Source organism: Rattus norvegicus, chromosome 2 (genome assembly GCF_021556685.1).
Source record: "Rattus norvegicus strain SHRSP/BbbUtx chromosome 2, alternate assembly SHRSP_T2T, whole genome shotgun sequence".
Classification (NCBI taxonomy): domain Eukaryota; kingdom Metazoa; phylum Chordata; class Mammalia; order Rodentia; family Muridae; genus Rattus; species Rattus norvegicus.
Genome location: NC_141535.1, coordinates 153,197,059 through 153,224,499, shown reverse-complemented (window position 1 = coordinate 153,224,499; position 27,441 = coordinate 153,197,059). Strand labels below are relative to the sequence as shown.

At 38.5% G+C, this 27,441-nt stretch overlaps 1 protein-coding gene across 6 annotated transcripts in view; it reads right to left on the bottom strand.

Annotated features, from left to right (window-relative positions):
* Positions 1–27,441, bottom strand: part of Rsrc1 (arginine and serine rich coiled-coil 1) — a 386,283-nt gene that overhangs the window by 145,367 nt on the left and 213,475 nt on the right. For all 6 annotated transcript variants that reach the window (XR_015665494.1, XM_087626973.1, NM_001014172.2 and 3 more), the window contains 1 exon segment: positions 23,246–23,297. Coding sequence is in view for 5 of the 6 variants with exons in the window: in XM_087626973.1 (XP_087483099.1) it covers positions 23,246–23,297 (52 nt within the window). In the remaining variant the exon portion in view is untranslated.

Here is a 27,441-nt window from a genome sequence, read left to right as displayed (position 1 = left end):
AGCTGGAAACAACCCAGATATCCCTCAACTGAAGAATGGATACAAAAAATGTGGTTCATTACACAATGGAATACCATTCAGCTATTAAAAATGAGAACCTCATGAATTTGTGGCAAATAGATGGAACTAGAAAATATCATCCTGTATGTGGTAATACAGACCCAAAAGGACATGCATAGTATGTACTCACTGGTAAGTGGATATTAGCCAAAATTACAAAATATCTAGGATACAGCCCACTGGCCGTAAGAAGTTTAACAAACAAGAAGGCCCAAGTGAGGATGCTTCTGGCTAGTTCAGTCGGTAAAACATGAGACTCTTAAATATTAAGGTCTTATGGGTTCATGCCCCATGTTGGGCACCCATTTGTTGCAGTAAATTCTCTAACCCAAATAAGCCCATACAAAGAAAACACAACTCAATTAATACGAATATAAGCTGCACGCCTAGATATGGCAGATTTACTACTACACTATTCTATTCCCCAGATTTGAGATCCCTTATAACTTGTGATTTCTCCAGGCCATGTGCTTCAGTTCCATCTTCCTTCTACCTCCTCCTCCTCTCCTCTTCTCTTCCCCCCTCTCCCCAACTGTTTATCTCCACCTTCCCTTCCCCTGCCCAATCACCAGCTCTCACCTTTATTTTATAAGTTAAAATGGTGAGAAAGTTCTGATGAAGCCACCTGAATATGTGATTCACTCCCTGTCCTAGGCAGTCCCTCTTGAGGAGGCATAATTAGCATCAAAAACAAACAGCATTAGGGCAACCCACAAATGAGGAATAAAATAATCATTCTAGGCAGAGGGAGTGACCTGGGTGGGAGAGGAGAGTAGGAGGGGAAAAGTTCAGGATCAGGTATGGGGGAAGGAGAGCTGGGAAACAGGAAAGAAGCCTAGAGGGTCAGGAAAATGAATGGAAATATGCAGCCTCTGGCAGTGGGAGGTGTGTGTGTGTGTGTGTGTGTGTGTGTGTGTGTGTGTGATCCTTAGAAAGTCCCAGAGATCTTGGAGGTGAGAGTTTCTCAAGACTCAATGGTGATCTTAGCCAAAGTGCCCAACATTGGGGAGAGGGAACTTGAAGAGCCCAACTCCAGCAGATAGACAGGGCCACTAGAAAAAGGACAGGGTTACCAACCCACTAGTCAAAATCTCTGACCCAGAACTGTTCAGATCCAAAAGAACTGCAAGGACAAAAATGGAGAAGAGACTGAAGGAAAGGCGGCGAGGTGACCAACACGACTTGGGATTCATCACATGGAAGGTGTGGAGCGGGGAGCGCCAAGTTCTGACACTGTTACTAATGCTCTGATGTGCTCACAAACAGGAGCCTGGCATGGTTGCCCTCTGAGAGGCCCTACCAACTGCTGACTGAGACAGACGCACACACTTATACTCAACCATTGGACTGAAGTTGGGAATTCCTATAGTCGAATTAGGCAAAGGATTTAAGGAGCTGACAGGGCAGGTGAACCTATGGGAAGATAGGCAGTCTCAACGGACTCCCAGAGGCTGAGCCACCAACCAGGCAGCATAAAGGGGCTTTCCAAATTCCCCATCCCCACTCCCCCACTGCCCTGCACACATACAGCGCAGGGCTGCAGGGTCTAGCCTCAGTGGGAGAAGATGTACCAAATCCTGGGGAGATATGAGGCTCCAAGAAAGGGGGATGCCTGATGGGCACAGTGTATGTGGGCTAGCATCTTCTCACAACAAGGGGGAGGAGGACTGGGATGAGAACTGTGGAAGGCGGGCCAGGACAGGGACAATGGCTGGAATGTAAATAAATAAAATAATAATAAAAAAGAATAGAAGGCAGACACGCCTGGGAAACCAGAAGAGACTGCACTCTGCACCCACATCTCAGACGCCAGAGGAAAACAGCAAACTCTATCTGGAACCCTGGTGCACTGAAGCTCCCAGAAACGGCAGCACAGATCTTCCTGGTTGCTGCCGCCCTGGAGAGCTCTTGGGCAGCACCCCGCGAGCAAACCTGAGCCTCGGGACCACAGGTAAGACCAACTTTTCTGCTGCAAGAGACCTGCCTGGTGATCTCAGGACACACAGAGGCAGAATTCCTCTAGGACCGGGCACCTCCTGTGTTTACCGGGAGTCCCACACCCGCGGATCCCGGCCCGCAGCAGCTCTCTGCTCCCAGACCCGGTGAGAGAGAGACCCAACCGCCTGGTCAGGTGGGCACTCCTGAGGCTACAGAGCGGAAGAGACCACCAACACTGCCCACCCCTGCCCACATCCCTGGCCCAAGAGGAAACTGTATAAGGCCTCTGGGTTCCCGTGGGGGAGGGCCCAGGAGCGGCAGGACCGCTGTGTATGAGACACCGCTGGAACCTGAAGGAAACAGACCAGATAAACAGTTGTCTGCACCCAAATCCCGTGGGAGGGAGAGCTAAACCTACAGAGAAGCAGACACGCCTGGGAAACCAGAAGAGACTGCACTCTGCGCACATCCAGACGCCAGAGGAAAACACCAAACGCCATCTGGAACCCTGGTGCACTGAAGCTCCCGGAAACGGCGGCGCAGATCTTCCTGGTTGCTGCCGCTGCAGAGAGCTCGAGGGCAGCACCCCGCGAGCGAAATTGAGCCTCAGGACCACAGGTAAGACCAACTTTTCTGCTGCAAGTGACCTGTCTGGTGAACTCAAGACACAGGCCCACAGGAACAGCTGAAGACCTGTAGAGAGGAAAAACTACACGCCCGAAAGCAGAACACTCTGTCGCCATAACAGGCTGAAAGAAAACAGGAAAACAGGTCTACAGCACTCCTGACACACAGGCTTATAGGGCAGTCTAGCCACTGTCAGAAATAGCAGAACAAAGTAACACTAGAGATAATCTGATGGCGAGAGGCAAGTGCAGGAACCCAAGCAACAGAAACCAAGACTACATGGCACCATCGGAGCCCAATTCTCCCACCAAAACAAACATGGAATATCCAAACACACCAGAAAAGCAAGATCTAGTTTCAAAATCATATTTGATCATGATGCTGGAGGACTTCAAGAAAGACGTGAAGAAGTCCGTTAGAAAACAAGTAGAAGCCTACAGAGAGGAATCACAAAAATGCCTGAAAGAATTCCAGGAAAACATAATTAAACAAATAGAAGCCCATAGAGAGGAGTCACAAAAATCCCTGAAAGAATTCCAGGAAAACACAATCAAACAGTTGAAGGAATTAAAAATGGAAATAGAAGCAATCAAGAAAGAACACATGGAAACAACCCTGGATATAGAAAACCAAAAGAAGAGACAAGGAGCTGTAGATACAAGCTTCACCAACAGAATACAGGAGATGGAAGAGAGAATCTCAGGAGCAGAAGATTCCATAGAAATCATTGACTCAACTGTCAAAGATAATGTAAAGCGGAAAAAGCTACTGGTCCAAAACATACAGGAAATCCAGGACTCAATGAGAAGATCAAACCTAAGGATAATAGGTATAGAAGAGAGCTAAGACTCCCAGCTCAAAGGACCAGTAAATATCTTCAACAAAATCATAGAAGAAAACTTCCCTAACCTAAAAAAAGAGATACCAATAGGCATACAAGAAGCCTACAGAACTCCAAATAGATTGGACCAGAAAAGAAACACCTCCCGTCACATAATAGTCAAAACACCAAACGCACACAAAATAAAGAAAGAATATTAAAAGCAGTAAGGGAAAAAGGTCAAGTAACATATAAAGGCAGACCTATCAGAATCACACCAGAGTTTTCACCAGAAAGTATAAAGGCCAGAAGATCCTGGACTGATGTCATACAGACCCTAAGAGACCACAACTGCCAGCCCAGGTTACTGTATTCTGCAAAACTCTCAATTAACATAGATGGAGAAACCAAGATATACCATGACAAAACCAAATTTACACAATATCTTTCTACAAATCCAGCACTACAAAGGATAATAAATGGTAAAGCCCAACATAAGGAGGCAAGCTATACACTAGAAGAAGCAAGAAACTAATCGTCTTGGCAACAAAGAAAGAGAAGAGAAGCACACAAACATAACCTCACATCCAAATATGAATATAACAGGAAGCAATAATCACTATTCCTTAATATCTCTCAACATCAATGGCCTCAACTCCCCAATAAAAAGACATAGATTAACAAACTGGATACGCGACGAGGACCCTGCATTCTGCTGCCTACAGGAAACGCACCTCAGAGACAAGGACAGACACTACCTCAGAGTGAAAGGCTGGAAAACAACTTTCCAAGCAAATGGTCGGAAGAAGCAAGCTGGAGTAGCCATTCTAATATCAAATAAAATCGATTTCCAACTAAAAGTCATCAAAAAAGATAAGGAAGGACACTTCATATTTATCAAAGGAAAAATCCACCAAGATGAACTCTCAATCCTAAATATCTATGACCCAAATACAAGGGCACCTACATACGTAAAAGAAACCTTACTAAAGCTCAAAACACACATTGCACCTCACACAATAATAGTAGGAGATTTCAACACCCCACTCTCATCAATGGACAGATCATGGAAATAGAAATTAAACAGAGACGTAGACAGACTAAGAGAAGCCATGAGCCAAATGGACTTAACGGATATTTATAGAACATTCTATCCTAAAGCAAAAGGATATACCTTCTTCTCAGCTCCTCAGGGTACTTTCTCCAAAATTGACCATATAATTGGTCAAAAAACGGGCCTCAACAGGTACAGAAAGATAGAAATAATCCCATGCGTGCTATCGGACCACCACGGCCTAAAACTGGTCTTCAATAACAATAAGGGAAAAATGCCCACATATACGTGGAAATTGAACAATGCTCTACTCAATGATAACCTGGTCAAGGAAGAAATAAAGAAAGAAATTAAAGACTTTTTAGAATTTAATGAAAATGAAGGTACAACATACCCAAACTTATGGGACACAATGAAAGCTGTGCTAAGAGGAAAACTCATAACGCTGAGTGCCTGCAGAAAGAAACAGGAAAGAGCATATGTCAGCAGCTTGACAGCACACCTAAAAGCTCTAGGACAAAAGGAAGCAAATACACACAGGAGGAGTAGAAGGCAGGAAATAAGCAAACTCAGAGCTGAAATTAACCAAGTAGAAACAAAAAGGACCATAGAAAGAATCAACAGAACCAAAAGTTGGTTCTTTGAGAAAATCAACAAGATAGATAAACCCTTAGCCAGACTAACGAGAGGACACAGAGAGTGTGTCCAAATTAACAAAATCAGAAATGAAAAGGGAGACATAACTACAGATTCAGAGGAAATTCAAAAAATCATCAGATCTTACTATAAAAGCCTATATTCAACAAAACTTGAAAATCTGCAGGAAATGGACAATTTCCTAGACAGATACCAGGGACCGAAGTTAAATCAGGAACAGATAAACCAGTTAAACAACCCCATAACTCCTAAGGAAATAGAAGCAGTCATTATAGGTCTCCCAACCAAAAAGAGCCCAGGTCCAGACGGGTTTAGTGCAGAATTCTATCAGACCTTCATAGAAGACCTCATACCAATATTATCCAAACTATTCCACAAAATTGAAACAGATGGATCACTACCGAATACCTTCTATGAAGCCACAATTACTCTTATACCTAAACCACACAAAGACACAACAAAGAAAGAGAACTTCAGACCAATTTCCCTTATGAATATCGATGCAAAAATACTCAATAAAATTCTGGCAAACCGAATCCAAGAGCACATCAAAACAATCATCCACCATGACCAAGTAGGCTTCATCCCAGGCATGCAGGGATGGTTTAATATACGGAAAACCATCAACGTGATCCATTATATAAACAAACTGAAAGAACAAAACCACATGATCATTTCATTAGATGCTGAGAAAGCATTTGACAAAATTCAACACCCCTTCATGATAAAAGTCCTGGAAAGAATAGGAATTCAAGGCCCATACCTAAACATAGTAAAAGCCATATACAGCAAACCAGTTGCTAACATTAAACTAAATGGAGAGAAACTTGAAGCAATCCCACTAAAATCAGGGACTAGACAAGGCTGCCCACTCTCTCCCTACTTATTCAATATAGTTCTTGAAGTTCTAGCCAGAGCAATCAGACAACAAAAGGAGGTCAAGGGGATACAGATCGGAATAGAAGAAGTCAAAATATCACTATTTGCAGATGATATGATAGTATATTTAAGTGATCCCAAAAGTTCCACCAGAGAACTACTAAAGCTGATAAACAACTTCAGCAAAGTGGCTGGGTATAAAATTAACTCAAATAAATCAGTAGCCTTCCTCTACACAAAAGAGAAACAAGCCGAGAATGAAATTAGGGAAACCACACCCTTCATAATAGACCCAAATAATATAAAGTACCTCGGTGTGACTTTAACCAAGCAAGTAAAAGATCTGTACAATAAGAACTTCAAGACACTGAAGAAAGAAATTGAAGAAGACCTCAGAAGATGAAAAGATCTCACATGCTCATGGATTGGCAGGATTAATATAGTAAAAATGGCCATTTTACCAAAAGCGATCTACAGATTCAATGCAATCCCCATCAAAATACCAATCCATTTCTTCAAAGAGTTAGACAGAACAATTTGCAAATTCATCTGGAATAACAAAAAACCCAGGATAGCTAAAACTATCCTCAACAATAAAAGGACTTCAGGAGGAATCACTATCCCTGAACTCAAGCAGTATTACAGAACAATAGTGATAAAAACTGCATGGTATTGGTACAGAGACAGACAGATAGACCAATGGAACAGAATTGAAGACCCAGAAATGAACCCACACACCTATGGTCACTTGATTTTTGACAAAGGAGCCAAAACCATCCAATGGAAAAAAGATAGCATTTTCAGCAAATGGTGCTGGTTCAACTGGAGGTCAATATGTAGAAGAATGCAGATCAATCCATGCTTATCACCCTGTACAAAGCTTAAGTCCAAGTGGATCAACGACCTCCACATCAAACCAGACACACTCAAACTAATAGAAGAAAAACTAGGGAAGCATCTGGAACACATGGGCACTGGAAAAAATTTCCTGAACAAAACACCAATGGCTTATACTCTAAGATCAAGAATCAACAAATGGGATCTCATAAAACTGCAAAGCTTCTGTAAGGCAAAGGACACAGTGGCTAGGACAAAACAGCAACCAACAGATTGGGAAAAGATCTTTACCAATCCTACAACAGATAGAGGCCTTATATCCAAAATATACAAAGAACTCAAGAAGTTAGACCGCAGGGAGACAAATAACCCTATTAAAAAATGGGGTTCAGAGCTAAACAAAGAATTCACAGCTGAGGAATGCCGAATGGCTGAGAAACACCTAAAGAAATGTTCAACATCTTTAGTCATAAGGGAAATGCAAATCAAAACAACCCTGAGATTTCACCTCACACCAGTGAGAATGGCTAAGATCAAAAACTCAGGTGACAGCAGATGCTGGCGAGGATGCGGAGAAAGAGGAACACTCCTCCATTGTTGGTGGTGTTGCAGACTGGTACAACCATTCTGGAAATCAGTCTGGAGGTTCCTCAGAAAATTGGACATTGAACTGCCTGAGGATCCAGCTATACCTCTCTTGGGCATATACCCAAAAGATGCCCCAACATATAAAAAAGACACGTGCTCCACTATGTTCATCGCAGCCTTATTTATAATAGCCAGAAGCTGGAAAGAACCCAGATGCCCTTCAACAGAGGAATGGATACAGAAAATGTGGTACATCTACACAATGGAATATTACTCAGCTATCAAAAACAACGGCTTTATGAAATTCGTAGGCAAATGGTTGGAACTGGAAAATATCATCCTGAGTGAGGTAACCCAATCATAGAAAAACACACATGGTATGCACTCATTGATAAGTGGCTATTAGCCCAAATGCTTGAATTACCCTAGATGCCTAGAACAAATGAAACTCAAGACGGATGATCAAAATGTGAATGTTTCACGCCTTCTTTAAAAGGGGAAGAAGAATACCCTTGGCAGGGAAGAGAGAGGCAAAGATTAAAACAGAGACTGAAGTAACACCCATTCAGAGCCTGCCCCACATGTGGCCCATACATATACAGCCACCCAATTAGACAAGATGGATGAAGCAAAGAAGTGCAGGCCGACAGGAGCCGGATGTAGATCGCTCCTGAGAGACACAGCCAGAATACAGCAAATACAGAGGCGAATGCCAGCAGCAAACCACTGAACTGAAAATAGAACCCCCGTTGAAGGAATCAGAGAAAGAACTGGAAGAGCTTGAAGGGGCTCGAGACCCCATATGTACAACAATGCCAAGCAACCAGAGCTTCCAGGGACTAAGCCACTACCTAAAGACTATACACGGACTGACCCTGGACTCTGACCTCATAGGTAGCAATGAATATCCTAGTAAGAGCACCAGTGGAAGGGGAAGCCCTGGGTCCTGCTAAGACTGAACCCCCAGTGAACTAGACTGTTGGGGGGAGGGTGGCAATGGGGGGAGGGTTGGGAGGGGAACACCCATAAGGAAGGGGAGGAGGGCAGGGAGATGTTTGCCCGGAAACCGGGAAAGGGAATAACACTCGAAATGTATATAAGAAATACTCAAGTTAATAAAAAAAAATGTTAAAAAAAAAGAAATACTCAAGTTAATTAAAAAAAAATAGAATAAAAGATATAAAGCCCAGAATGGTGGCATAAGCCTTTAATCTCAGCACTTAGAAGGCAGTGTCAGAAGGATCTCAGAAGGAGTTTGAGGCCAGCCTCACCTACAAAGTTAGTTCAAGGACAACTCGGACCACATAAAGAAACCTGTCTTGAAACCCAAAGAGAGGAGTTGGGGCAGGAGAGAGATTTATTTTTAAAAAGAAACATTTGATAGTATTCTTACATGCAAACATTCTTTAAGTCAATCAACAATAATTCCCACTTACATTTCAAGGTCTTTGCATTTTTAAAATGTCTTCCCAAGGACAATAATGACAACAAATAGTATTTTAAATACACAATACACTGGATTTCAAGAACGATTCTGCAATGTTAAGGGCCTTACCAGAAATCTCACAATTACCATCTTCTTACATAAAACCAATGGTCATTTCCAGCTTTAGTTAACATATTTAAGGGTAGGAATGAATCATATGCAATGATTTAGAACCAATAGCCAATGCCTACATGGAGCAGGTGTGGTGGTACACACTTGAAATCTCAGCGCTCAGAAGGCTAAGGAAGAGCACTGCCAGCCTAGCCAGATTGTCTTAGAAGGGCCTTTATGCCTACATGAAAAGTACTAGTGTTCTATGAAGAATTAACAGGAATTTGTCTAGCTTAACATGATCTTTTACAAAGATATCAAAGAATACACATAAGGTTTAACTAAAAAGTACTAAAAGTAAATTTATTTTTGAATTCAAAAGACATTACTTTTTATAAGCAAAAGTGCTATATAATTTGCATACTAACAAAAACCTTTCTGAAAATATGCATATGTAAAGTTTGATCAGAGAACATTTGTTCCAAGTAGAATTCAAGCAGGCATGGCTAGCTTTTTGTCTGTATGGCAACTCTGTCATCTACAAAGCTCATGCTCTAGAATCACATAAGCTATGCATGCATGTGCACCTCTACACACATACCAGAACAGACAAAAACAAAACCCTATGAAAAATTTCTGTGGTTTACAACTTTTGACAGGCCATATTTATATCTGTCCTAGGCTGAGTGGATATGCCAGCTCACTGATTTAAATATATTCAATGGACTGCAATAGAGGAAAGAAAAGCTGCTTTGTGTGCTTTTGCATGTACAAATTCTCAAAGTCTAGTGATATCTATGTCCTATCTACGTACATGTTAGGAGATTAGGAAACTATGGGTTTACATTACCAACACTGAGCTTTCCTTTTCGTCTCACTTTAGAGATGAAGGAAAGGGAGAAAACAGAGGTACTATTCAGACCTGCCTCTCCTTCCACTTTCTTACTATTATTTTCTACCTCTGTTTTTATGAGAATCTATAAAGCTATAAATTCCAAATTACAAAGTAGTCCTATAAGAAAGAAAAGATAATCTCAGGGATTTAGAATATACTCTGGTTTGCCCTACATTGAGAGAAATTGTAGCTGTGAGTCCTCTCTGATATCACAACCAAAGAAAATAGCCAGGGAGAACCTGTAGAGACCATTTTCAGAGGTTAGGCAAGGCCCCCAGTTGGGGAAGGGGGCCACCCATTCATCTCCAAATTCTTAACCCAGACTTGCTCCTGTCTAAAGGAAATATGGGGACAAAGTGTGGAGCAGAAACTGGAGGAAAGGCCCTTCAGAGACTGCCCCACCTGGGGATCCATCCCATATGCAGACATCAGACCCAGACACTATTGTAGATGCCAAGAAGTGCTTGCTGACAGGAGCCTGATACAGCTGTCTCCTCCAGAGAAAGGCTCTTTCAGAGCATGACAAATTCAGAGGTGGATGCTTGCAGCCAATCTTTGGACTTAGCAATGGAGGAGTTAGAGAAAGGAATGAAGTGTTCTAAGAAGAACACAGTATCAACTAACCAGACCCCGCAAAAGATCCCAGGGACTAAACCACCAACCAAAGAGTACAAATGGAGGGACCCATGGCTTCAGCTGCATGTGTAGCAGAGGATGGCATTGTCTGGCATCACCAGGAGAAGCCCTGGGTCCTGTGGAAGGCTCTATTCCCCAGTGTAGGGGAATGACAGAGAGGTGAGGTGAGGTGGGAGTGGGTAGGTGGGAGAGGGAGTATCCTTATAGAAGCAGGGAGAGGGGGATTGGAGAAGGGGTTTCTGGAGGGGCAAGCAGGAAAGAGGATAACATTTGAAATGTAAATAAAGAAAATAGCCAATAAAAAAAGAAAGACAATATCCAATCTATTGGGATACTGTGGCAAACAGTTATTTTCCCTGTTCTCACTGAACAATAAGCATCCACGGCAGACGCTTTCCATAAAAAGGTGGCTAGAACCACTTACATAAATACAGGAATGTAAGACAGCATGTTAAAGAGATGCAGCTTAGAATATTGCTCTCAACAGCAAACACTAACAGTGAAGAAATTATTATAAGACACTTCACTTATGTTTCGTGTAAGAAAAAGAATCCATAACTACTTTCAAGTTTTTAAAAGATTTCCTCATTTTTATGTTTTGTATGAGTGTTTCCCTGCATGAATGTATATTGACTATGGGCATGTCGTGTGCCTGTCGGGGCCAGAAGAGTATGGCAGATCTGGAACTGGAGCTAACACATGGGTGTTGGGAACCAAACTGTGGGCCCTCTGGAAAAGCAAGTGTCCTTAACCACTGAGCCAATTCTTTTGCTTCCAAATTACTCTAACTCTGATCAGATTTAACGTCAGTGGTCTGTTGATAACATCCACATATGCTATCATTAACTTACTCATCCACTGAATATCAGTTCAAGTTACTGTAGACTAGAAACTGACATATCTCAGAGGGAATCAGACAGAAATATCTGTAACAGTGTATTTATAATTGCTATTAAGTACAAGATATAATAAATATAATAGGCAATGTTTACTTAATTGTTGTGATATTACTTAATCATATGCAATATATTATATCATGATATATTAATATACAGGGCCATTAGCACATGATCATTATATATTATAAAATTATGATTGTTACATAATATATAAAATTATAATTGTTACATAATACATAGCAGTAAAACAAAATTTTACAGAGTAGAATGAGGCAATATATCAAAGTAAGTACATCATATTCAAGAGGTGTTACTTCTAAAAATGAAAGACTATAAACAAGTAATATGAAATATATAAGTATGGAAGAAATCCATATAATTTCAAAAAGTACAGCAATTCTCATTCAGAAGAAAGGGCATTCAACAAAATGCAACATTTATTCCTGATAAAATACTGAAGCAAAATAGAAACAGAGGAAAACATCTGAAACCAAAACCAAAACCAAAACCAAAAAAACTCCTGAAACACAGCAGTTCACATCATAATGGTTAAAGATTGAATGTCTTTATGTCTAATATACAATCAAATATCCAAGGTATTAATGTCTGAATTTACAAAACATCTGTATGCAAATTCATGTTAACTGTTCAAAATGAATTAAATTTCTATATACTAAGAGTGAACAATTTGAAATTCAAACTTAAATATGTATATAATATTTAACCTAACATATACTGATTTAGAATCAGAAAAGCTAGCTGATTTTTTTGTTTTTTTTATTTTATTTTTATTAGATATATTTCTTTATTTACATTTCGAATGTTATTCCCTTTCCCAGTTTCCTGTCCATAAGCCTCCATCCTCGCCCTTTCCCCATACGGGTAATTTCCCCCTTATAGACTCCCCCATTACTGTCCCCCAGACATTCCCCTACACTGGGGGTCCAACCTTGGCAGGACCAAGGGCTTCCCCTTCCCCTGGATGCCCCAACAAGGCTCTTCTCTGCTACATATGCAGTTGGAGCCCTGGGTTAGTCCATGTATAGTCTTTCAATAGTGGTTTAATCTCTGGAAGCTCTGGTTGGTTGGCATTGTTGTTTTTATGGGGTTGCAAGCTCCTTCAGCTCTTCAATCCTTCCTCTAATTCCCCCCAAAGGGGTTCTATTCTCAGTTCGGTGGTTTGCAGCTAGCGTTGACCTCTGTATTGGACATGCTCTGGTTGTGTCTCTCAGGAGAGATCTATATCCAGTCCCTTTTCACATGCATTTTCTAGCTTCATTAATCTTATCTAGTCTTGGTGGCTGTATATATATGTGCCACATGTGTGTTAGGCTCTGAATGGTTGTTCCTTCAGTCTCTGTTCTAAACTTTGCCTCCATATCCCCTCCTATGGATATTTTTGTTCCCCCTTTTAAGATGGACTGAAGCATCCAGATTTTGGTCATCCTTCTTCTTGAGCTTCCTGTAGTCTGTGGATTGCATCTTGGGTAATTCGAGCTTTGGGGCTAATATCCACTTATCAGTGAGTGCATATCATTTTTTTCTGTGATTGGGTTACCTCAATCAGGATGATATTTTCTAGTCCATTCTATTTGCCTATGAATTTCATGAAGTCATTGTTTTTATCTTTATTTTGGGTTACTACAGCAACATAAGGCAGATTAGTAGTTGCTACGGTTGAGATTGAGGAAGAGAAAATTGACTTCCAAAGGAGTAAAAGGCCTTTCTGGAGTAAGTGTTCTTTTAGACTGGAGCTACACTACTGTACACATTTGTCAAGGTTCATTAGGGAAATTGTATCATGTACAAAACAAACCTTTCCTTTATTTCTTCATAACTAGAGCACAATCAGAAAATGAAGACAGGGCAAATAGAATGTTTTAAGCTCTATCAATTTTGCTACTCAGAGACTGCAACCACCATATCATCCTAGACTGTTTTCAATACACATACTAACGCCTGCTTAGTAAAACAGAGAATGAAGTTGCATATTTCGTCAGGACTTTTTCCTTTAATTCTAAACTATATCTAAACTTCATTAATATTTGTTTTTACTAGTGGTAGGACAACTAACAGGCCCTACAGGTTTCTTAGTTAAGAGGACAAATTTCCGAGTATGCACTGATACTCGGCAGATCAATGAGCGTCAGTAGAACCTAGTGCTCTTGACAACCAAATGTAACTTCCAGCTTAGTCTCTGAGATATATACTCTCCAATTATCTTAAATAAAAATGTAAAAACTCTAAAAGTAGAACAGAATCCTAACTTTATCGGACTGCAAGACAAGGAGAGAGGAGGGGAAATGATGTCAACAAAGTACTCATATAGAAAATCTAAAAAATATACATACTAAGAGCATGAAATAACACATCATCTGGGAGAGACGAAGGAGTCTTTGCTGCTGTTAACTTTTTCTAAACTTAGGAAATATGGAGTACTCATACACCAAAAGGATACTCTATTTAAACAGTTTTATGTATGGTGGTGGTGGTGGTGGTGGTGGTGGTGGTGGTGGTGGTGGTGGTGGTTAAAAAAAGGACTAAACTGTAATGAGTGATCCTATTTGTTCCACCAGAATAAAATCATATAATCCACGTATGTGGTCTTTACAGCCACATCTGTCACCAGCCATTCTTACATCATGAAATGCAAACTCCTGAGTACTAGTTTACTAGATGAGACAGGAAGGTGTTCACCATTTGATTATTCTTTCAAAAGAAAACTGCCAATTTTTTAATAGGATGAGAGGTGACAGTTTTTATCAGTATGCACTTAGGATTTCTAAGCTTTTAGACTCTATTCTCAATACAATTTCACTGATAAAGAAAATACTTAGCAAAACTATGTTAAACAAAATGAAAAGTAGATTTTCAATTATTATTTTCTTAAAACTCAAATACTGTGTTTTAACATTGGCATGGGTAAGCCATAGGAACCAATTATAAAAATATTTAAAACATAGTAAAATGTATATTAAATAATGACTATATAGAAAATCCTCAATACTTATAGAAGAAGGGGAGGAGGATGGGATAGGGGCTTATGTCTGGGAAACCAGGAAAGGGAATAACATTTGAAATGTAAATAAAAAAATCCAAAAACAGAAAAACAGAGGGAAAAAAAAAGAAAATTCTCAATAAATGCAACTCATTATTTTCAAGACTTCATGAATCAAATTTTCAGAAAGCACTCTATCAAATAATTTTGTATTCCCCTCCAAAGCTCTGCTATACTAAAATAAAACTTTATTTAATATAAAATAGTATAATAGTAATAAATGTTTTAGTTAATTTTTTAACTCATCTAAATTCCTCATGATCACTTTGGTGAACTTTTTTTTTACCCAGTATTATAGTTCTATTTAGAAAAGACTGACTTTTGATGCACAATTTTTAGTGATTTAAAATTTAAAGATTTTGAAAGGTAATCAATTCTAAGAAAATAAATAATTCCCCATTAAATTATCCCACAAATTATTTGGGATGATTCTAAACCCACTAAAAATGATCCGCAAATTTGATGTATAAACAGCTATCAAAATCTTACACACTTGTCAGTCTTTCAGTAATGAAGTCAGGGAAAATAAATTCACAGACACCCAAGTGAATTGGCACTGTAAGTGACAGAAGCCCTTCTAAATCCTCTGTTTACACTGGGGATTAGTGAAGTAGACTCTGAGTTGCACACTGAACAGTCCATGGTCAAGGGAACCTGCTCCCTGTCAGCCCCAGGGCACAGGGACAAAGCCTGGTCGTAGTAGGAAGTGACCCATAAACATATTCCTGCCCAGGGTTTACACAAAGCCAGTCTGCCTCACAGAAACTCCATCTGACCATTAACTGGCCTGCAAGGCCTGCCAGGAGGCCTAATTACAGGTCTACAGAGCCCAATAACAAAAGCTGAAGGGCTTTAGCCTAGGGATGATCTCCTTTATACTGACTTGATAGAGTCCATATAGAGGACCCCAAAGAAAGAGATTTAGCTTTAAAATTCTCCCCAGAGATCGAGCATTGTACTCAAGCCTAGAAGGCCCACATGCAACATACTTCAGTTAGGCTTAAGCATACCACTCTCTCAAAATTAACATTCAACTACTGTCTGCTTAACATCTGCTCAAACATAGCAAGTTGCTCTGATATTGTTAGACTCTCACTGACAGCTTTCTTCTTTATAAGTGCAATTAGAGAGAAACAACAGCTATTCCAATATAAACATGCAACAAATGCTAAAATAAATAACATACTTTTAAAAACAAGTTACTTAATGATTGCCTTTAAAAAAACAATAAGTTTATCTTTCTGGAGTAACACAGAGACAAACATTAGATACATTATTGGAAACAAACTTAACATTATCATTTTGATTTTACAATAAAGCTATTATTCAATTTTATGTACAACTTTGAAGCTGCCAAAAACTATATGATGAAAATGTTTTAACAAATACCTAAGTAAACTAAACTATTTGATGTTTCACTTAATGTTTTTATTTTTGGTAATATCTAGCAGTTCAAGCCTAAGGAAGACATGTGACTTAGTTTCTCTTCAATAACTTCATAAAGTCACCCAGGTGACATACGAGGGAACAGCTGTTGAATTTCCCAGCTACGACTTCTATAATGCTCAGTTATATATATAGGTAAGGCATGCTAAAGACTTTATTTTTTTTTAATAGTTTAAAATTTTATCTATTCAGTTCTTTATCAGTATATTTTGATTTTATTCTTTTCCCTTCCCCATTCTTCTATGATGCCCAACTCCCTACCCACCCAATTTTACATTCTTTCTTCCTATTTTTCCTTTAAAATGTATTTTTATTTTGCTGTTAACATTGGTTTGGAACATTGTATAATTTAAATAATAAAGGATTTTGAGAATTTGGACCATATATTCAACAATGAATCCCACACGGATTAAGTTTCTCTTTCTATGTATCAATGATAAAAATTTTAAAAGAATAAATTCTTATACACAAACATGAACGTGCATACACACATACATAATTGGCCATGTATTTTTTTTTATTAACTTGAGTATTTCTTATTTACATTTCGAGTGTTATTCCCTTTCCCGGTTTCCGGGCAATTATCCCCCTAATCCCTCCCCCTCCCCTTCTTTATGGGTGTTCCCCTCCCCATCCTCCCCCCATTGCTGCCCTCCCCCCAACAATCACGTTCACTGGGGGTTCAGTCTTAGCAGGACCAAGTGCTTCCCCTTCCACTGGTGATCTTACTAGAATGTTCATTGCTACCTATGAGGTCAGAGTCCAGAGTCCAGGGTCAATCCATGTATAGTCTTTAGGTAGTGGCTTAGTCCCTGGAAGCTCTGGTTGCTTGGCATTGTTGTTCATAAGGGGTCTCGAGCCCCTTCAAGCTCTTCGAGTTCTTTTGCTGATTCCTTCAATGGGGGTTCTATTCTCAGTTCAGTGGTTTGCTGCTGGCATTCGCATCTGTATTTGCTGTATTCTGGCTGTGTCTCACAGGAGCGATCTACATCCGGCGCCTGTCTGCCTGCACTTCTTTGCTTCATCCATCTTGTCTAATTGGATGGCTGTATATGTATGGGCCACATGTGGGGCAGGCTCTGAATGGGTGTTCCTTCTGTGTCTGTTTTAATCTTTGCCTCTCTATTCCCTGCCAAAGGGTATTCTTGTTCCCCTTTTAAAGAAGGAGTGAAGCATTCACATTTTGATCATCCGTCTTGAGTTTCATTTGTTCTAGGCATCTAGGGTAATTCAAGCATTTGGGCTAATAGCCACTTATCAATGAGTGCATACCATGTGTGTTTTTCTGTGATTGGGTTACCTCACTCAGGATGATATTTTCCAGTTCCAACCATTTGCCTACGAATTTCATAAAGTCATTGTTTTTGATAGCTGAGTAATATTCCATTGTGTAGATGTACCACATTTTCTGTATCCATTCCTCTGTTGAAGGGCATCTGGGTTCTTTCCAGCTTCTGGCTATTATAAATAAGGCTGCGATGAACATAGTGGAGCACGTGTCTTTTTTATATGTTGGGGCATCTTTTGGGTATATGCCCAAGAGAGGTATAGCTGGATCCTCAGGCAGTTCAATGTCCAATTTTCTGAGGAACATCCAGACTGATTTCCAGAATGGTTGTACCAGTCTGCAATCCCACCAACAATGGAGGAGGGTTCCTCTTTCCCCACATCCTCCCCAGCATTTGCTGTCACCTGAGTTTTTGATCTTAGCCATTCTCACTGGTGTGAGGTGAAATCTCAGGGTTGTTTTGATTTGCATTTCCCTTATGACTAAAGATGTTGAACATTTCTTTAGGTGTTTCTCAGCCATTCGGCATTCCTCAGCTGTGAATTCTTTGTTTAGCTCTGAACCCCATTTTTTAATAGGATTATTTGTCTCCCTGCAGTCTAACTTCTTGAGTTCTTTGTATATTTTGGATATAAGGCCTCTATCTGTTGTAGGATTGGTAAAGATCTTTTCCCAATCTGTTGGTTGCCGTTTTGTCCTAACCACAGTGTCCTTTGCCTTACAGAAGCTTTGCAGTTTTATGAGATCCCATTTGTCGATTCTTGATCTTAGAGCATAAGCCATTGGTGTTTTGTTCAGGAAATTTTTTCCAGTGTCCATGTGTTCCAGATGCTTCCCTAGTTTTTCTTCTATTAGTTTGAGTGTATGTGGTTTGATGTGGAGGTCCTTGATCCACTTGGACTTAAGCTTTGTACAGGATGATAAGCATGGATCGATCTGCATTCTTCTACATGTTGACCTCCAGTTGAACCAGCACCATTTGCTGAAAATGCTATCTTTTTTCCATTGGATGGTTTTGGCTCCTTTGTCAAAAATCAAGTGACCATAGGTGTGTGGGTTCATTTCTGGGTCTTCAATTCTGTTCCATTGGTCTATCTGTCTGTCTCTGTACCAATACCATGCAGTTTTTATCACTATTGCTCTGTAATACTGCTTGAATTCAGGGATAGTGATTCCCCCTGAAGTCCTTTTATTGTTGAGGATAGTTTTAGCTATCCTGGGTTTTTTGTTATTCCAGATGAATTTGCAAATTGTTCTGTCTAACTCTTTGAAGAATTGGATTGGTATTTTGATGGGGATTGCATTGAATCTGTAGATCGCTTTTGGTAGAATGGCCATTTTTACTATATTAATCCTCCAATCCATGAGCATGGGAGATCTTTCCATCTTCTGAGGTCTTCTTCCATTTCTTTCTTCAGCTAAAGACTTTATTATAAGGCTGACTTCGGTTTCCTAACATTTCTGGAAGTTCACATGGCTGTTTTCACTCTGTGAATGAACAACTTGCATTCAGCGGGCATTAGCAATGTTGCTATAGGTTTTACTGCAGCCAAAACCAGCAACTCAGCCTCCCAGCTACAGAACAAAATACAACGCTAGCTACAATGCTTTTCACACTGAACTGCTGACATTTACTGGAGCAGTGTGGAGCAGACTACGGTATTTTATAGGTATTAATCTAAATTCCATAAGAAGTAAAGGTTATAAAGTAATTATGTTAATGATTCAACCAGCTACAATACAGACTACTAGGATGCCCTCAAAGAGGTAACATGGAGAAAACAAATCTAAAAACCATTGCTCTGAAGTCTGAATAAACTTTCTTGTCCTTTGCTCTACATGGAATAGGGGAGTGTCCTAACACGAAACCTTTGTCCAAACAAATCATCCTATTTGAGGGTCATCACCTATGGAGCAAGTTTCTTTGTTGGCTTTAAAAGGGTAAAGCAGAGTGGCTTTTTATAGCCCCAGAAGTAATAACCTTATCAATTATCTTCATTTGTAATTCTTGGAGTCATAATTATTTAATGCTAGACTGAAATGAAATGCTACAAGCCCCAAGATCACAAGTTTTTGTGAAGGGAAGGATCAGGACTTGGTTTCAGAACACCTAATGGGTAACTGAGGAACGCAGATCTCAATTTAATATACTGCAGAGGAAGTCAGGCATTTATGGTATGTTGCTAAGCAAAACTTATGATGTGGATTATAATGTGTATACCCATGCAACTAATCTGTGTTTAACATTTAACCAACTTCCATATCAGGAAGGGTCACTGAATTGCATGAACCTAAAATTTAGGACAGGAAACTGATGACTAACATTAACCTAGGCTTCCCAAAGTTATATAATTAGATACTATGAGTGTTCCATATAGTTAAGGAAAAACACCTTTTCCCAGGTTGAACTTTAACCCTTCTTCATTATCAAGCAAAAACACTTCAGAATCTGAAGCAAATATGAAGTCAGAACTTATTGTAATGTAAGGCAAATGGACATTAAATCTAAGAAAATAAAATATGCCTTTGTAATATTCTCTGTTACTCTTCTTTCTGACCAACTATGCTCAAGCATTGAAACTTCGGGTAATAAAAGCTCAAAAGTCAGAAATCATTAGATTTACTTCCGAATTCTGCTACTATTTGATCGCAAGTTTTCATATTTGTGAAACGGAGCTGACTACCTCATCATGTACTGATAAGTCATGGGATATAGGATGTATGACAGTACTTTGAAAACTATAAGTACAATTCCAAGTGTCATAGACATTATTTAGATGATGAAGTACTATTATAAATAGATCCTATGCCAAACATGAAATAAAGGAAATTTCTACTTTTCTTCATGACGTTGGAAATATAATTTCAGATCCATGTACCAATAATTACAGTAGAAGTAAAGCTGTTAACAAAGCTGAGCATGGTGTCTTACATGGTAATGCTAGGACCCAGGAGGCTGGGGAAGGAAGACCTTGGTTATGTGAAAAGACCTTTGTCAAAATAAGAAAGGAGATTAAAGAAGCCTGGAAAACAATTATACCCCTCTTCATACTGGGGGAAAACATTTGTCTTTTGGAGAATTCGTTAGGCTCATGAAAATACTTAGTATAAAATAAGTTGTAGTGGTTTTTTTGTTTGTTTGTTTGAACAAAGAGATAATACTGGAATGGTGCTATCAAATCAAATAGTAGAAGCAAGAGTGACAAAAACAAGTGCTTAGGTTAAACTCACGATCCTTCCTCCTTTTTTGATAAACAGACTGCTTTGTAATTTTCTGTCATGTATTAATTTAGAGTTTATATTTGTGAAGTCATATATCATAGTCATCTCAAAAATTTTAGAATATCACAAAATTCATCCATCAGTTACAGTCAGTATTTGAGTATTTCTGAAACTTTGAAATTCATTCCTTAGGTGAGCATACAAAGTAACAGGCAATTCGGGCAATACATGCATACAATCATTGTACTTTTCCTGCGGTCATTACCTGCTCCATTCTCTCCTATGTCTCCCCAGTCTCCCCTCCGCTGGTTCCTGTCCCTTACACAGTCTTCACCATTATTCTTTCACTCTTTCCAGTCCCCTCATGATCACCATCACCTTTCTAGTGTGTGATCTACACACACATATGCAATTATACACATATGTAATTTATGTTCTGTATATAACATGATATTTTGCTGACAATGCCTATTTCACTTAATATTCCTAGTTCTGCCCATTTTCTTGCAAATGTCATTTCATCCTTTCCAGTTGATTAAAATTCCTGTCTGTCTGTCTGTCTATCTATCTATCTATCTATCTATCTATCTATCTATCTATCTATCTATCTATCTTTTTTGTTCTTCTGATGGCCATCTAGGCTGGGACCATTTCTGATTATCAAGAATTATGCAGTAATGAAAACAGAAATAAAAGTCTATCTGTGATACTCAATTGGAGTCCTTCTGGGAGTATCTTCTATTTTCCACAGCAAACAAATATATAAAGTTTAAATTTTCAGATCATTATCATATATATATGAGATCTTCACTAAAACCCCATTTCATGCAAAAAGATCTTAAGAGCAGGTAGAAATGGAAGATACCAAGGAAACAAGGCTTTCAGATACAACTTAACTTCTGTGCATATGAATTCACAGAGACAACTGTAGCATGCACAGGGCCTACATAGGTTTACACCAGATGGGATCCCAGTACTGAGAGAGGAAGTGGACACAAGTTTCTATCTGCAAACCTAGAAGCTGTCTCCAAGTGTTACCTGTTTCTAAATTAAAAATAGTTCTCTCCAAAGGAATCCCACTGGATATACGAAGCACAGGCCCCATGTCCAGCAATAGGTGGTCGACACAAAATTAGCTCAGTGGGAGTTGCAGAGAGTTGTTTCTGCGTTGTTTTATCTCATAATAACTTGTTTGTATTTGCTCAATACTTTTAAGCAAAGAAGTAACATTATAAAATGGTGCCTTAGAAATAATGACGCCCTGCTACTTACCACACAAAAAGATACCCTCATTAACTACAATGAAATAGGATTAGGCACTTCCTATATTGGTCATTTCATTTTTTCCAGTCACAATAGTCCTGCAAGACAGTCACCATCCTTATCTCTCACTGATGATGGATTGATGGCACAGAATATCTTCAACCTAAAGACTTTCGAACTGCTAACTGAAATGTATGATGAGCCTAATTGTTACAATAGAAAACCATTTGTATATTGCTGATGAGAATACAAAATGATTTGTCTACTATGAAAAATTATTGGGATTTAAAGAATTGTCAAATGATCACACAAATTGTCTTTTACAAAAGCACTCTCAGATTGAAAAGCAGGTGCTCAGATTAGTCCGGGTCTATGCACATTATTCAACAATTCAACAATAAAATTTTATCACTAAATTAATATATAAGCAATATATTATATACAAATATTATTTAACCATAAAAAGAAACAAACTAATGATGTATTACAACATGGATATACTTCTAAAACACCGCAAGATGAATATAAAAATCCACCATATTCATATGATGAATTCTTAAAAGAAATAATGGTCATTTTTCAAAGAAATACAAAACATTACATCATCACATATCAACCTATTCACAGGACTAGTATGAAAAAAAAGGCAGCCTGATTAGAAAAATTGGTAATGAAAAGTAGCAATTCTATATATACACTACAATCTCAAAACCACATTTCTATAGTAATTTGTAACAAATACCTAATGCAAAAGATTCTTGATTCAATATGAATATATGCATTTTCTCAAAAATATAATAACTGACATTTGGTGGTTTACAATTATCTCTGAATCCTTAGTTTGTCAAACTGAAATATATAAACTCTGAGTAACCCTTTAAAAGGTTAATAATTTATATATATTTTAGAAATATATTAAGACTTAAATTATCAATCTGGAAAAAACACAGCATGAATTTTTAGACATATATAAAGATGTGAATGAATGTCTTTGGGAAGCTGTTCCACTGGAAAATTAAACATGGCATATTAAGACTAGATGGCAACAGAACTTATAATCCGATGAACTAGTTTATTGTAATTAAAGGAATTTTAAATATTACTGGCCTAATTTTCACCAAAAACAATGGATACCTGAATCAAATGTAACCTATAAAAACTTTAAGTAAAAAGCAGGCTACAGTCTTAAATAAGAACAGCAAAATTATAAAACTTCCAGAGGAAAATGTCAGAAAAGGGCATGATTTAGAGTTAAGGAATTCTTTCCATTTCACTGTAACTACAATCCATAAAAGATAAAATGCACATAGATTTCTTAAGAATTAAACATTAGAACTAATACTGGTTTTATCTATAAACATGCAAAAATGACCTTTTATAATATTTATATGTCAGCTATGAATAGGAAACATATACCTAAACATATACTCTAGATTTTATTTATATGTGAGAATATATAAATTTTTTTGACTCATATATAAGCATGCTACTAGACTAGATTACATTTTTTTATTTCATAAAAGTTTATTTTAAAAACTTACCAGCAGCTTCAAGGACCAATTGAAGTCTGGCTTTGGCCTGCTCAGCTGGAGGCTAAAAATCAAGCACAAAACATATTTACAGGTAATGTTTACCAAATAGACTTTGCAATTGAAGCACTACTAGCTATTAAAGCTTAAAGGCTTATCACGATCAATATCCATCTAAATTCTGTCACAGTAAGAGTTCATAACCTAAGAGTCAAAATCTTTTAATTAATAAAATCAAAGAATGATAAAGTTCTTTAATTACTACCTAACTATATTAAGAAATACAAAAATTACTGTAAACCTAATAATTAGGCACAAACCACATATGTAAACACAGATTTTCAAACTGTATTACTTCCTTGCATATAGAAACATTTAAATGACCTATATGAATTTAAATAAGGTAAGAATTGAAGTCTTGTATATCAAGGAAGTCAGACTCTAAAATAAGTATTTTCTGACCCAGGACCAGACAGTTTTAGTGCAGAATTGTACCAGACCTTCAAAGAAGCGCTAATACCAATACACCACAAACTTCCAAAAAATGAAGACAGTAGGAATACTATTTAATTCATTCTATGAAGCCATAGTTACTCTAATAACTAAACCACATAAAAACCCAACAACAAAAAGAGAATTCCAGACCAATTTCGCTAATTAATATCGATGCAGAAACATTCAATAAAATTGTCACACACCAAATCCAAGCACACATCAAAACTACCATTCACCACGACCAAGTAAGCTTCATCCTAGGGATGCAGGAATGGTTCAATATATGAAAATCTATCAACATAATCCACTGTATAAACAAACTCAAAGAAAAGTCATACAATCATATCATTAGATAGTGAAAAAGCCTTTGACAAAATACAAAATACCCCTTCATGTAAAAAGTCTTGGAGAGATCAGTAATTGATGGAACAGACATAAACATACTAAAAACAATATAAAGCAAATCAATAACCAACATTAAACTAAATAGAGGGAAACTAGGAGCAATTCCACTAAAACCAGGGACAAGAAATGGCTACTCACTCTCTTCCTAGTAAATATAATACTTGAAGTTCTAGCTAGAGCAATTAGACAAAAAAGGAGATCAAGAGGATTCAAATAGGAAAGAAAGAAGTCAAAGTATCATTACTTGTGAATGATACGATAATATACATACTCAACTCCCAAAATTCCATCAGATAACTCTACAGCTGATAAAACAGCTTCAGCAAAGTGGTTGGATACAAATGATCTCAAACAAATCAGTACGCTCCTTTATCCAAAAGATAAACAGGCTGAGAAAGAAATTGAGGAAACAACACCCTATAAAACAGCCACTGTGGTTAGGACAAAACGGCAACCAACAGATTGGGAAAAGATCTTTACCAATCCTACAACAGATAGAGGCCTTATATCCAAAATATACAAAGAACTCAAGAAGTTAGACCGCAGGGAAACAAATAACCCTATTAAAAAATGGGGTTCAGAGCTAAACAAAGAATTCACAGCTGAGGAATGCCGAATGGCTGAGAAACACCTAAAGAAATGTTCAACATCTTTAGTCATAAGGGAAATGCAAATCAAAACAACCCTGAGATTTCACCTCACACCAGTGAGAATGGCTAAGATCAAAAACTCAGGTGACAGCAGATGCTGGCGAGGATGTGGAGAAAGAGGAACACTCCTCCATTGTTGGTGGGATTGCAGACTGGTACAACCATTCTGGAAATCAGTCTGGAGGATCCTCAGAAAATTGGACATTGAACTGCCTGAGGATCCAGCTATACCTCTCTTGGGCATATACCCAAAAGATGCCCCAACATATAAAAAAGACACGTGCTCCACTATGTTCATAGCAGCCTTATTTATAATAGCCAGAAGCTGGAAAGAACCCAGATGCCCTTCAACAGAGGAATGGATACAGAAAATGTGGTACATCTACACAATGGAATATTACTCAGCTATCAAAAACAACGAGTTTATGAAATTCGTAGGCAAATGGCTGGAACTGGAAAATATCATCCTGAGTGAGGTAACCCAATCACAGAAAAACACACATGGTATGCACTCATTGATAAGTGGCTATTAGCCCAAATGCTTGAATTACCCTAGATGCCTAGAACAAATGAAAGTCAAGACGGATGATCAAAATGTGAATGCTTCACTCCTCCTTTAAAAGGGGAACAAGAATACCCTTGGCAGGGAATAGAGAGGCAAAGATTAAAACAGACACAGAAGGAACACCCATTCAGAGCCTGCCCCACATGTGGCCCATACATATACAGCCATCCAATTAGACAAGATGGATGAAGCAAAGAAGTGCAGGCAGACAGGCGCCGGATGTAGATCGCTCCTGAGAGACACAGCCAGAATACAGCAAATACAGAGGCGAATGCCAGCAGCAAACCACTGAACTGAGAACGGGACCCCCGTTGAAGGAATCAGAGAAAGAACTGGAAGAGCTTGAAGGGGCTCGAGACCCCTTATGAACAACAATGCCAAGCAACCAGAGCTTCCAGGGACTAAGCCACTACCTAAAGACTATACATGGACTGACCCTGGACTCTGGACTCTGACCTCATAGGTAGCAATGAACATTCTAGTAAGAACACCAGTGGAAGGGGAAGCTCTGGGTCCTGCTAAGACTGAACCCCCAGTGAACGTGATTGTTGGGGGGAGGGCAGCAATGGGGGGAAGATGGGGAGGGGAACACCCATAAAGAAGGGGAGGGGGAGGGATTAGGGGGATGTTTGCCCGGAAACAGGGAAAGGGAATAACACTCGAAATGTAAATAAGAAATACTCAAATTAATAAAAAAAATTAAAAAAAAACAGCCACAAATAATATAAAATATTTTGATGTGACTCTAACCAAGCAAGTGAAAGATATGTTTCATAAGAACTTCAAGTGCCTTAAGAAAGAAATTGTAGAAGACCTGGGAACATCCTGAAATATCTCCTCTGCTCATGGATTGGACATAGTGAAAATGGCCATCTCGCCAAAAGAAATCTACAGATTCAATGCAATTCCCATCAAAATTCCAACACAATTATTCTCAGACATCAAAAGAAGAATTTTCAATTTCACATGGAAAAACAAGAAAATATCAGAATAGCCAAAACAATACTCAACAATCAAAGTACTTCTCGGGTAATCACCATCTCTGACCTCAAGTTGTACTGTACAGCAATAGTAATATTGGTACAATGACAGGTTGATAAATGGAATATAATTGAAGACTCATAAATAAATCCACACATCTATGGACACTTGCCCTTTAACAAAGAAGCCAAAAACATATAGTTGAAAAGGGAAAGCACCGTTAATAAATGGTGGTAGTCTTATTGGTGGTCTGCACGTAGAAGAATGAAGATAGATCCATATTTATCACTTTGCACAAGGCTAATGTCCAAGTGGATAAAGAACCTCAACATGAAACCAGATTCACTCAATCTAATGAAAGAGAAAGGGGAAAGAGTCTCAAACTCATTGGTAGAAGGGAAGATTTCCTAAACAGAACACCAATAGCTCAGGCACTAAGACAAACAACTGAAAAATGGGATCTCATGATACTGATAAGATTCTGCAAGGATAAGGACACTTCAATGGGACAAAACAGCAACACAGCTACAGACTGAATAATAACATTTACTAGCCCTATATCTAACAAGGGGCTAATATCCAAAATATATAAAGAACTCAAGATCTTAACTTGTTTAAAAAAATCGCAAAATGGGGTACAGAACTAAACAGAGAATTCTCAACAAATAAATCTTGAATGGTCAAGAAGCACTGAAAGAAATGTTCATATGTTTAGTTATCAGGTAAATAAAAACCAAAACAACCCTGAGATTCCACCTTACACCAATCAGAACAAAAATTCAAATGACAGCACATGCTGGCAAGGATGTGAAGAAAGAGGATGACTCCTCCATTGCTGGTGAGATTTCAACCTGGAATAACCACTCTAGAAATGATCTGATGGTTCCTCAAAATATTGAAAATAACAAAAAACCCACGATAGCAAAAACTATTCTCAACAATAAAAAATTCTGGGAGAAGTCACAATTCCTAACCTTAAGCTGTATTACAGAGCAAGAGTGATAAAAACAAAACAAAACAAAACAAAACAAAACAAAACACTGTATGGTACTGGTACAGAGACAGGCAGGTAGATCAATGGAATAGAACTGAAGACCCAGAAATGAACACCC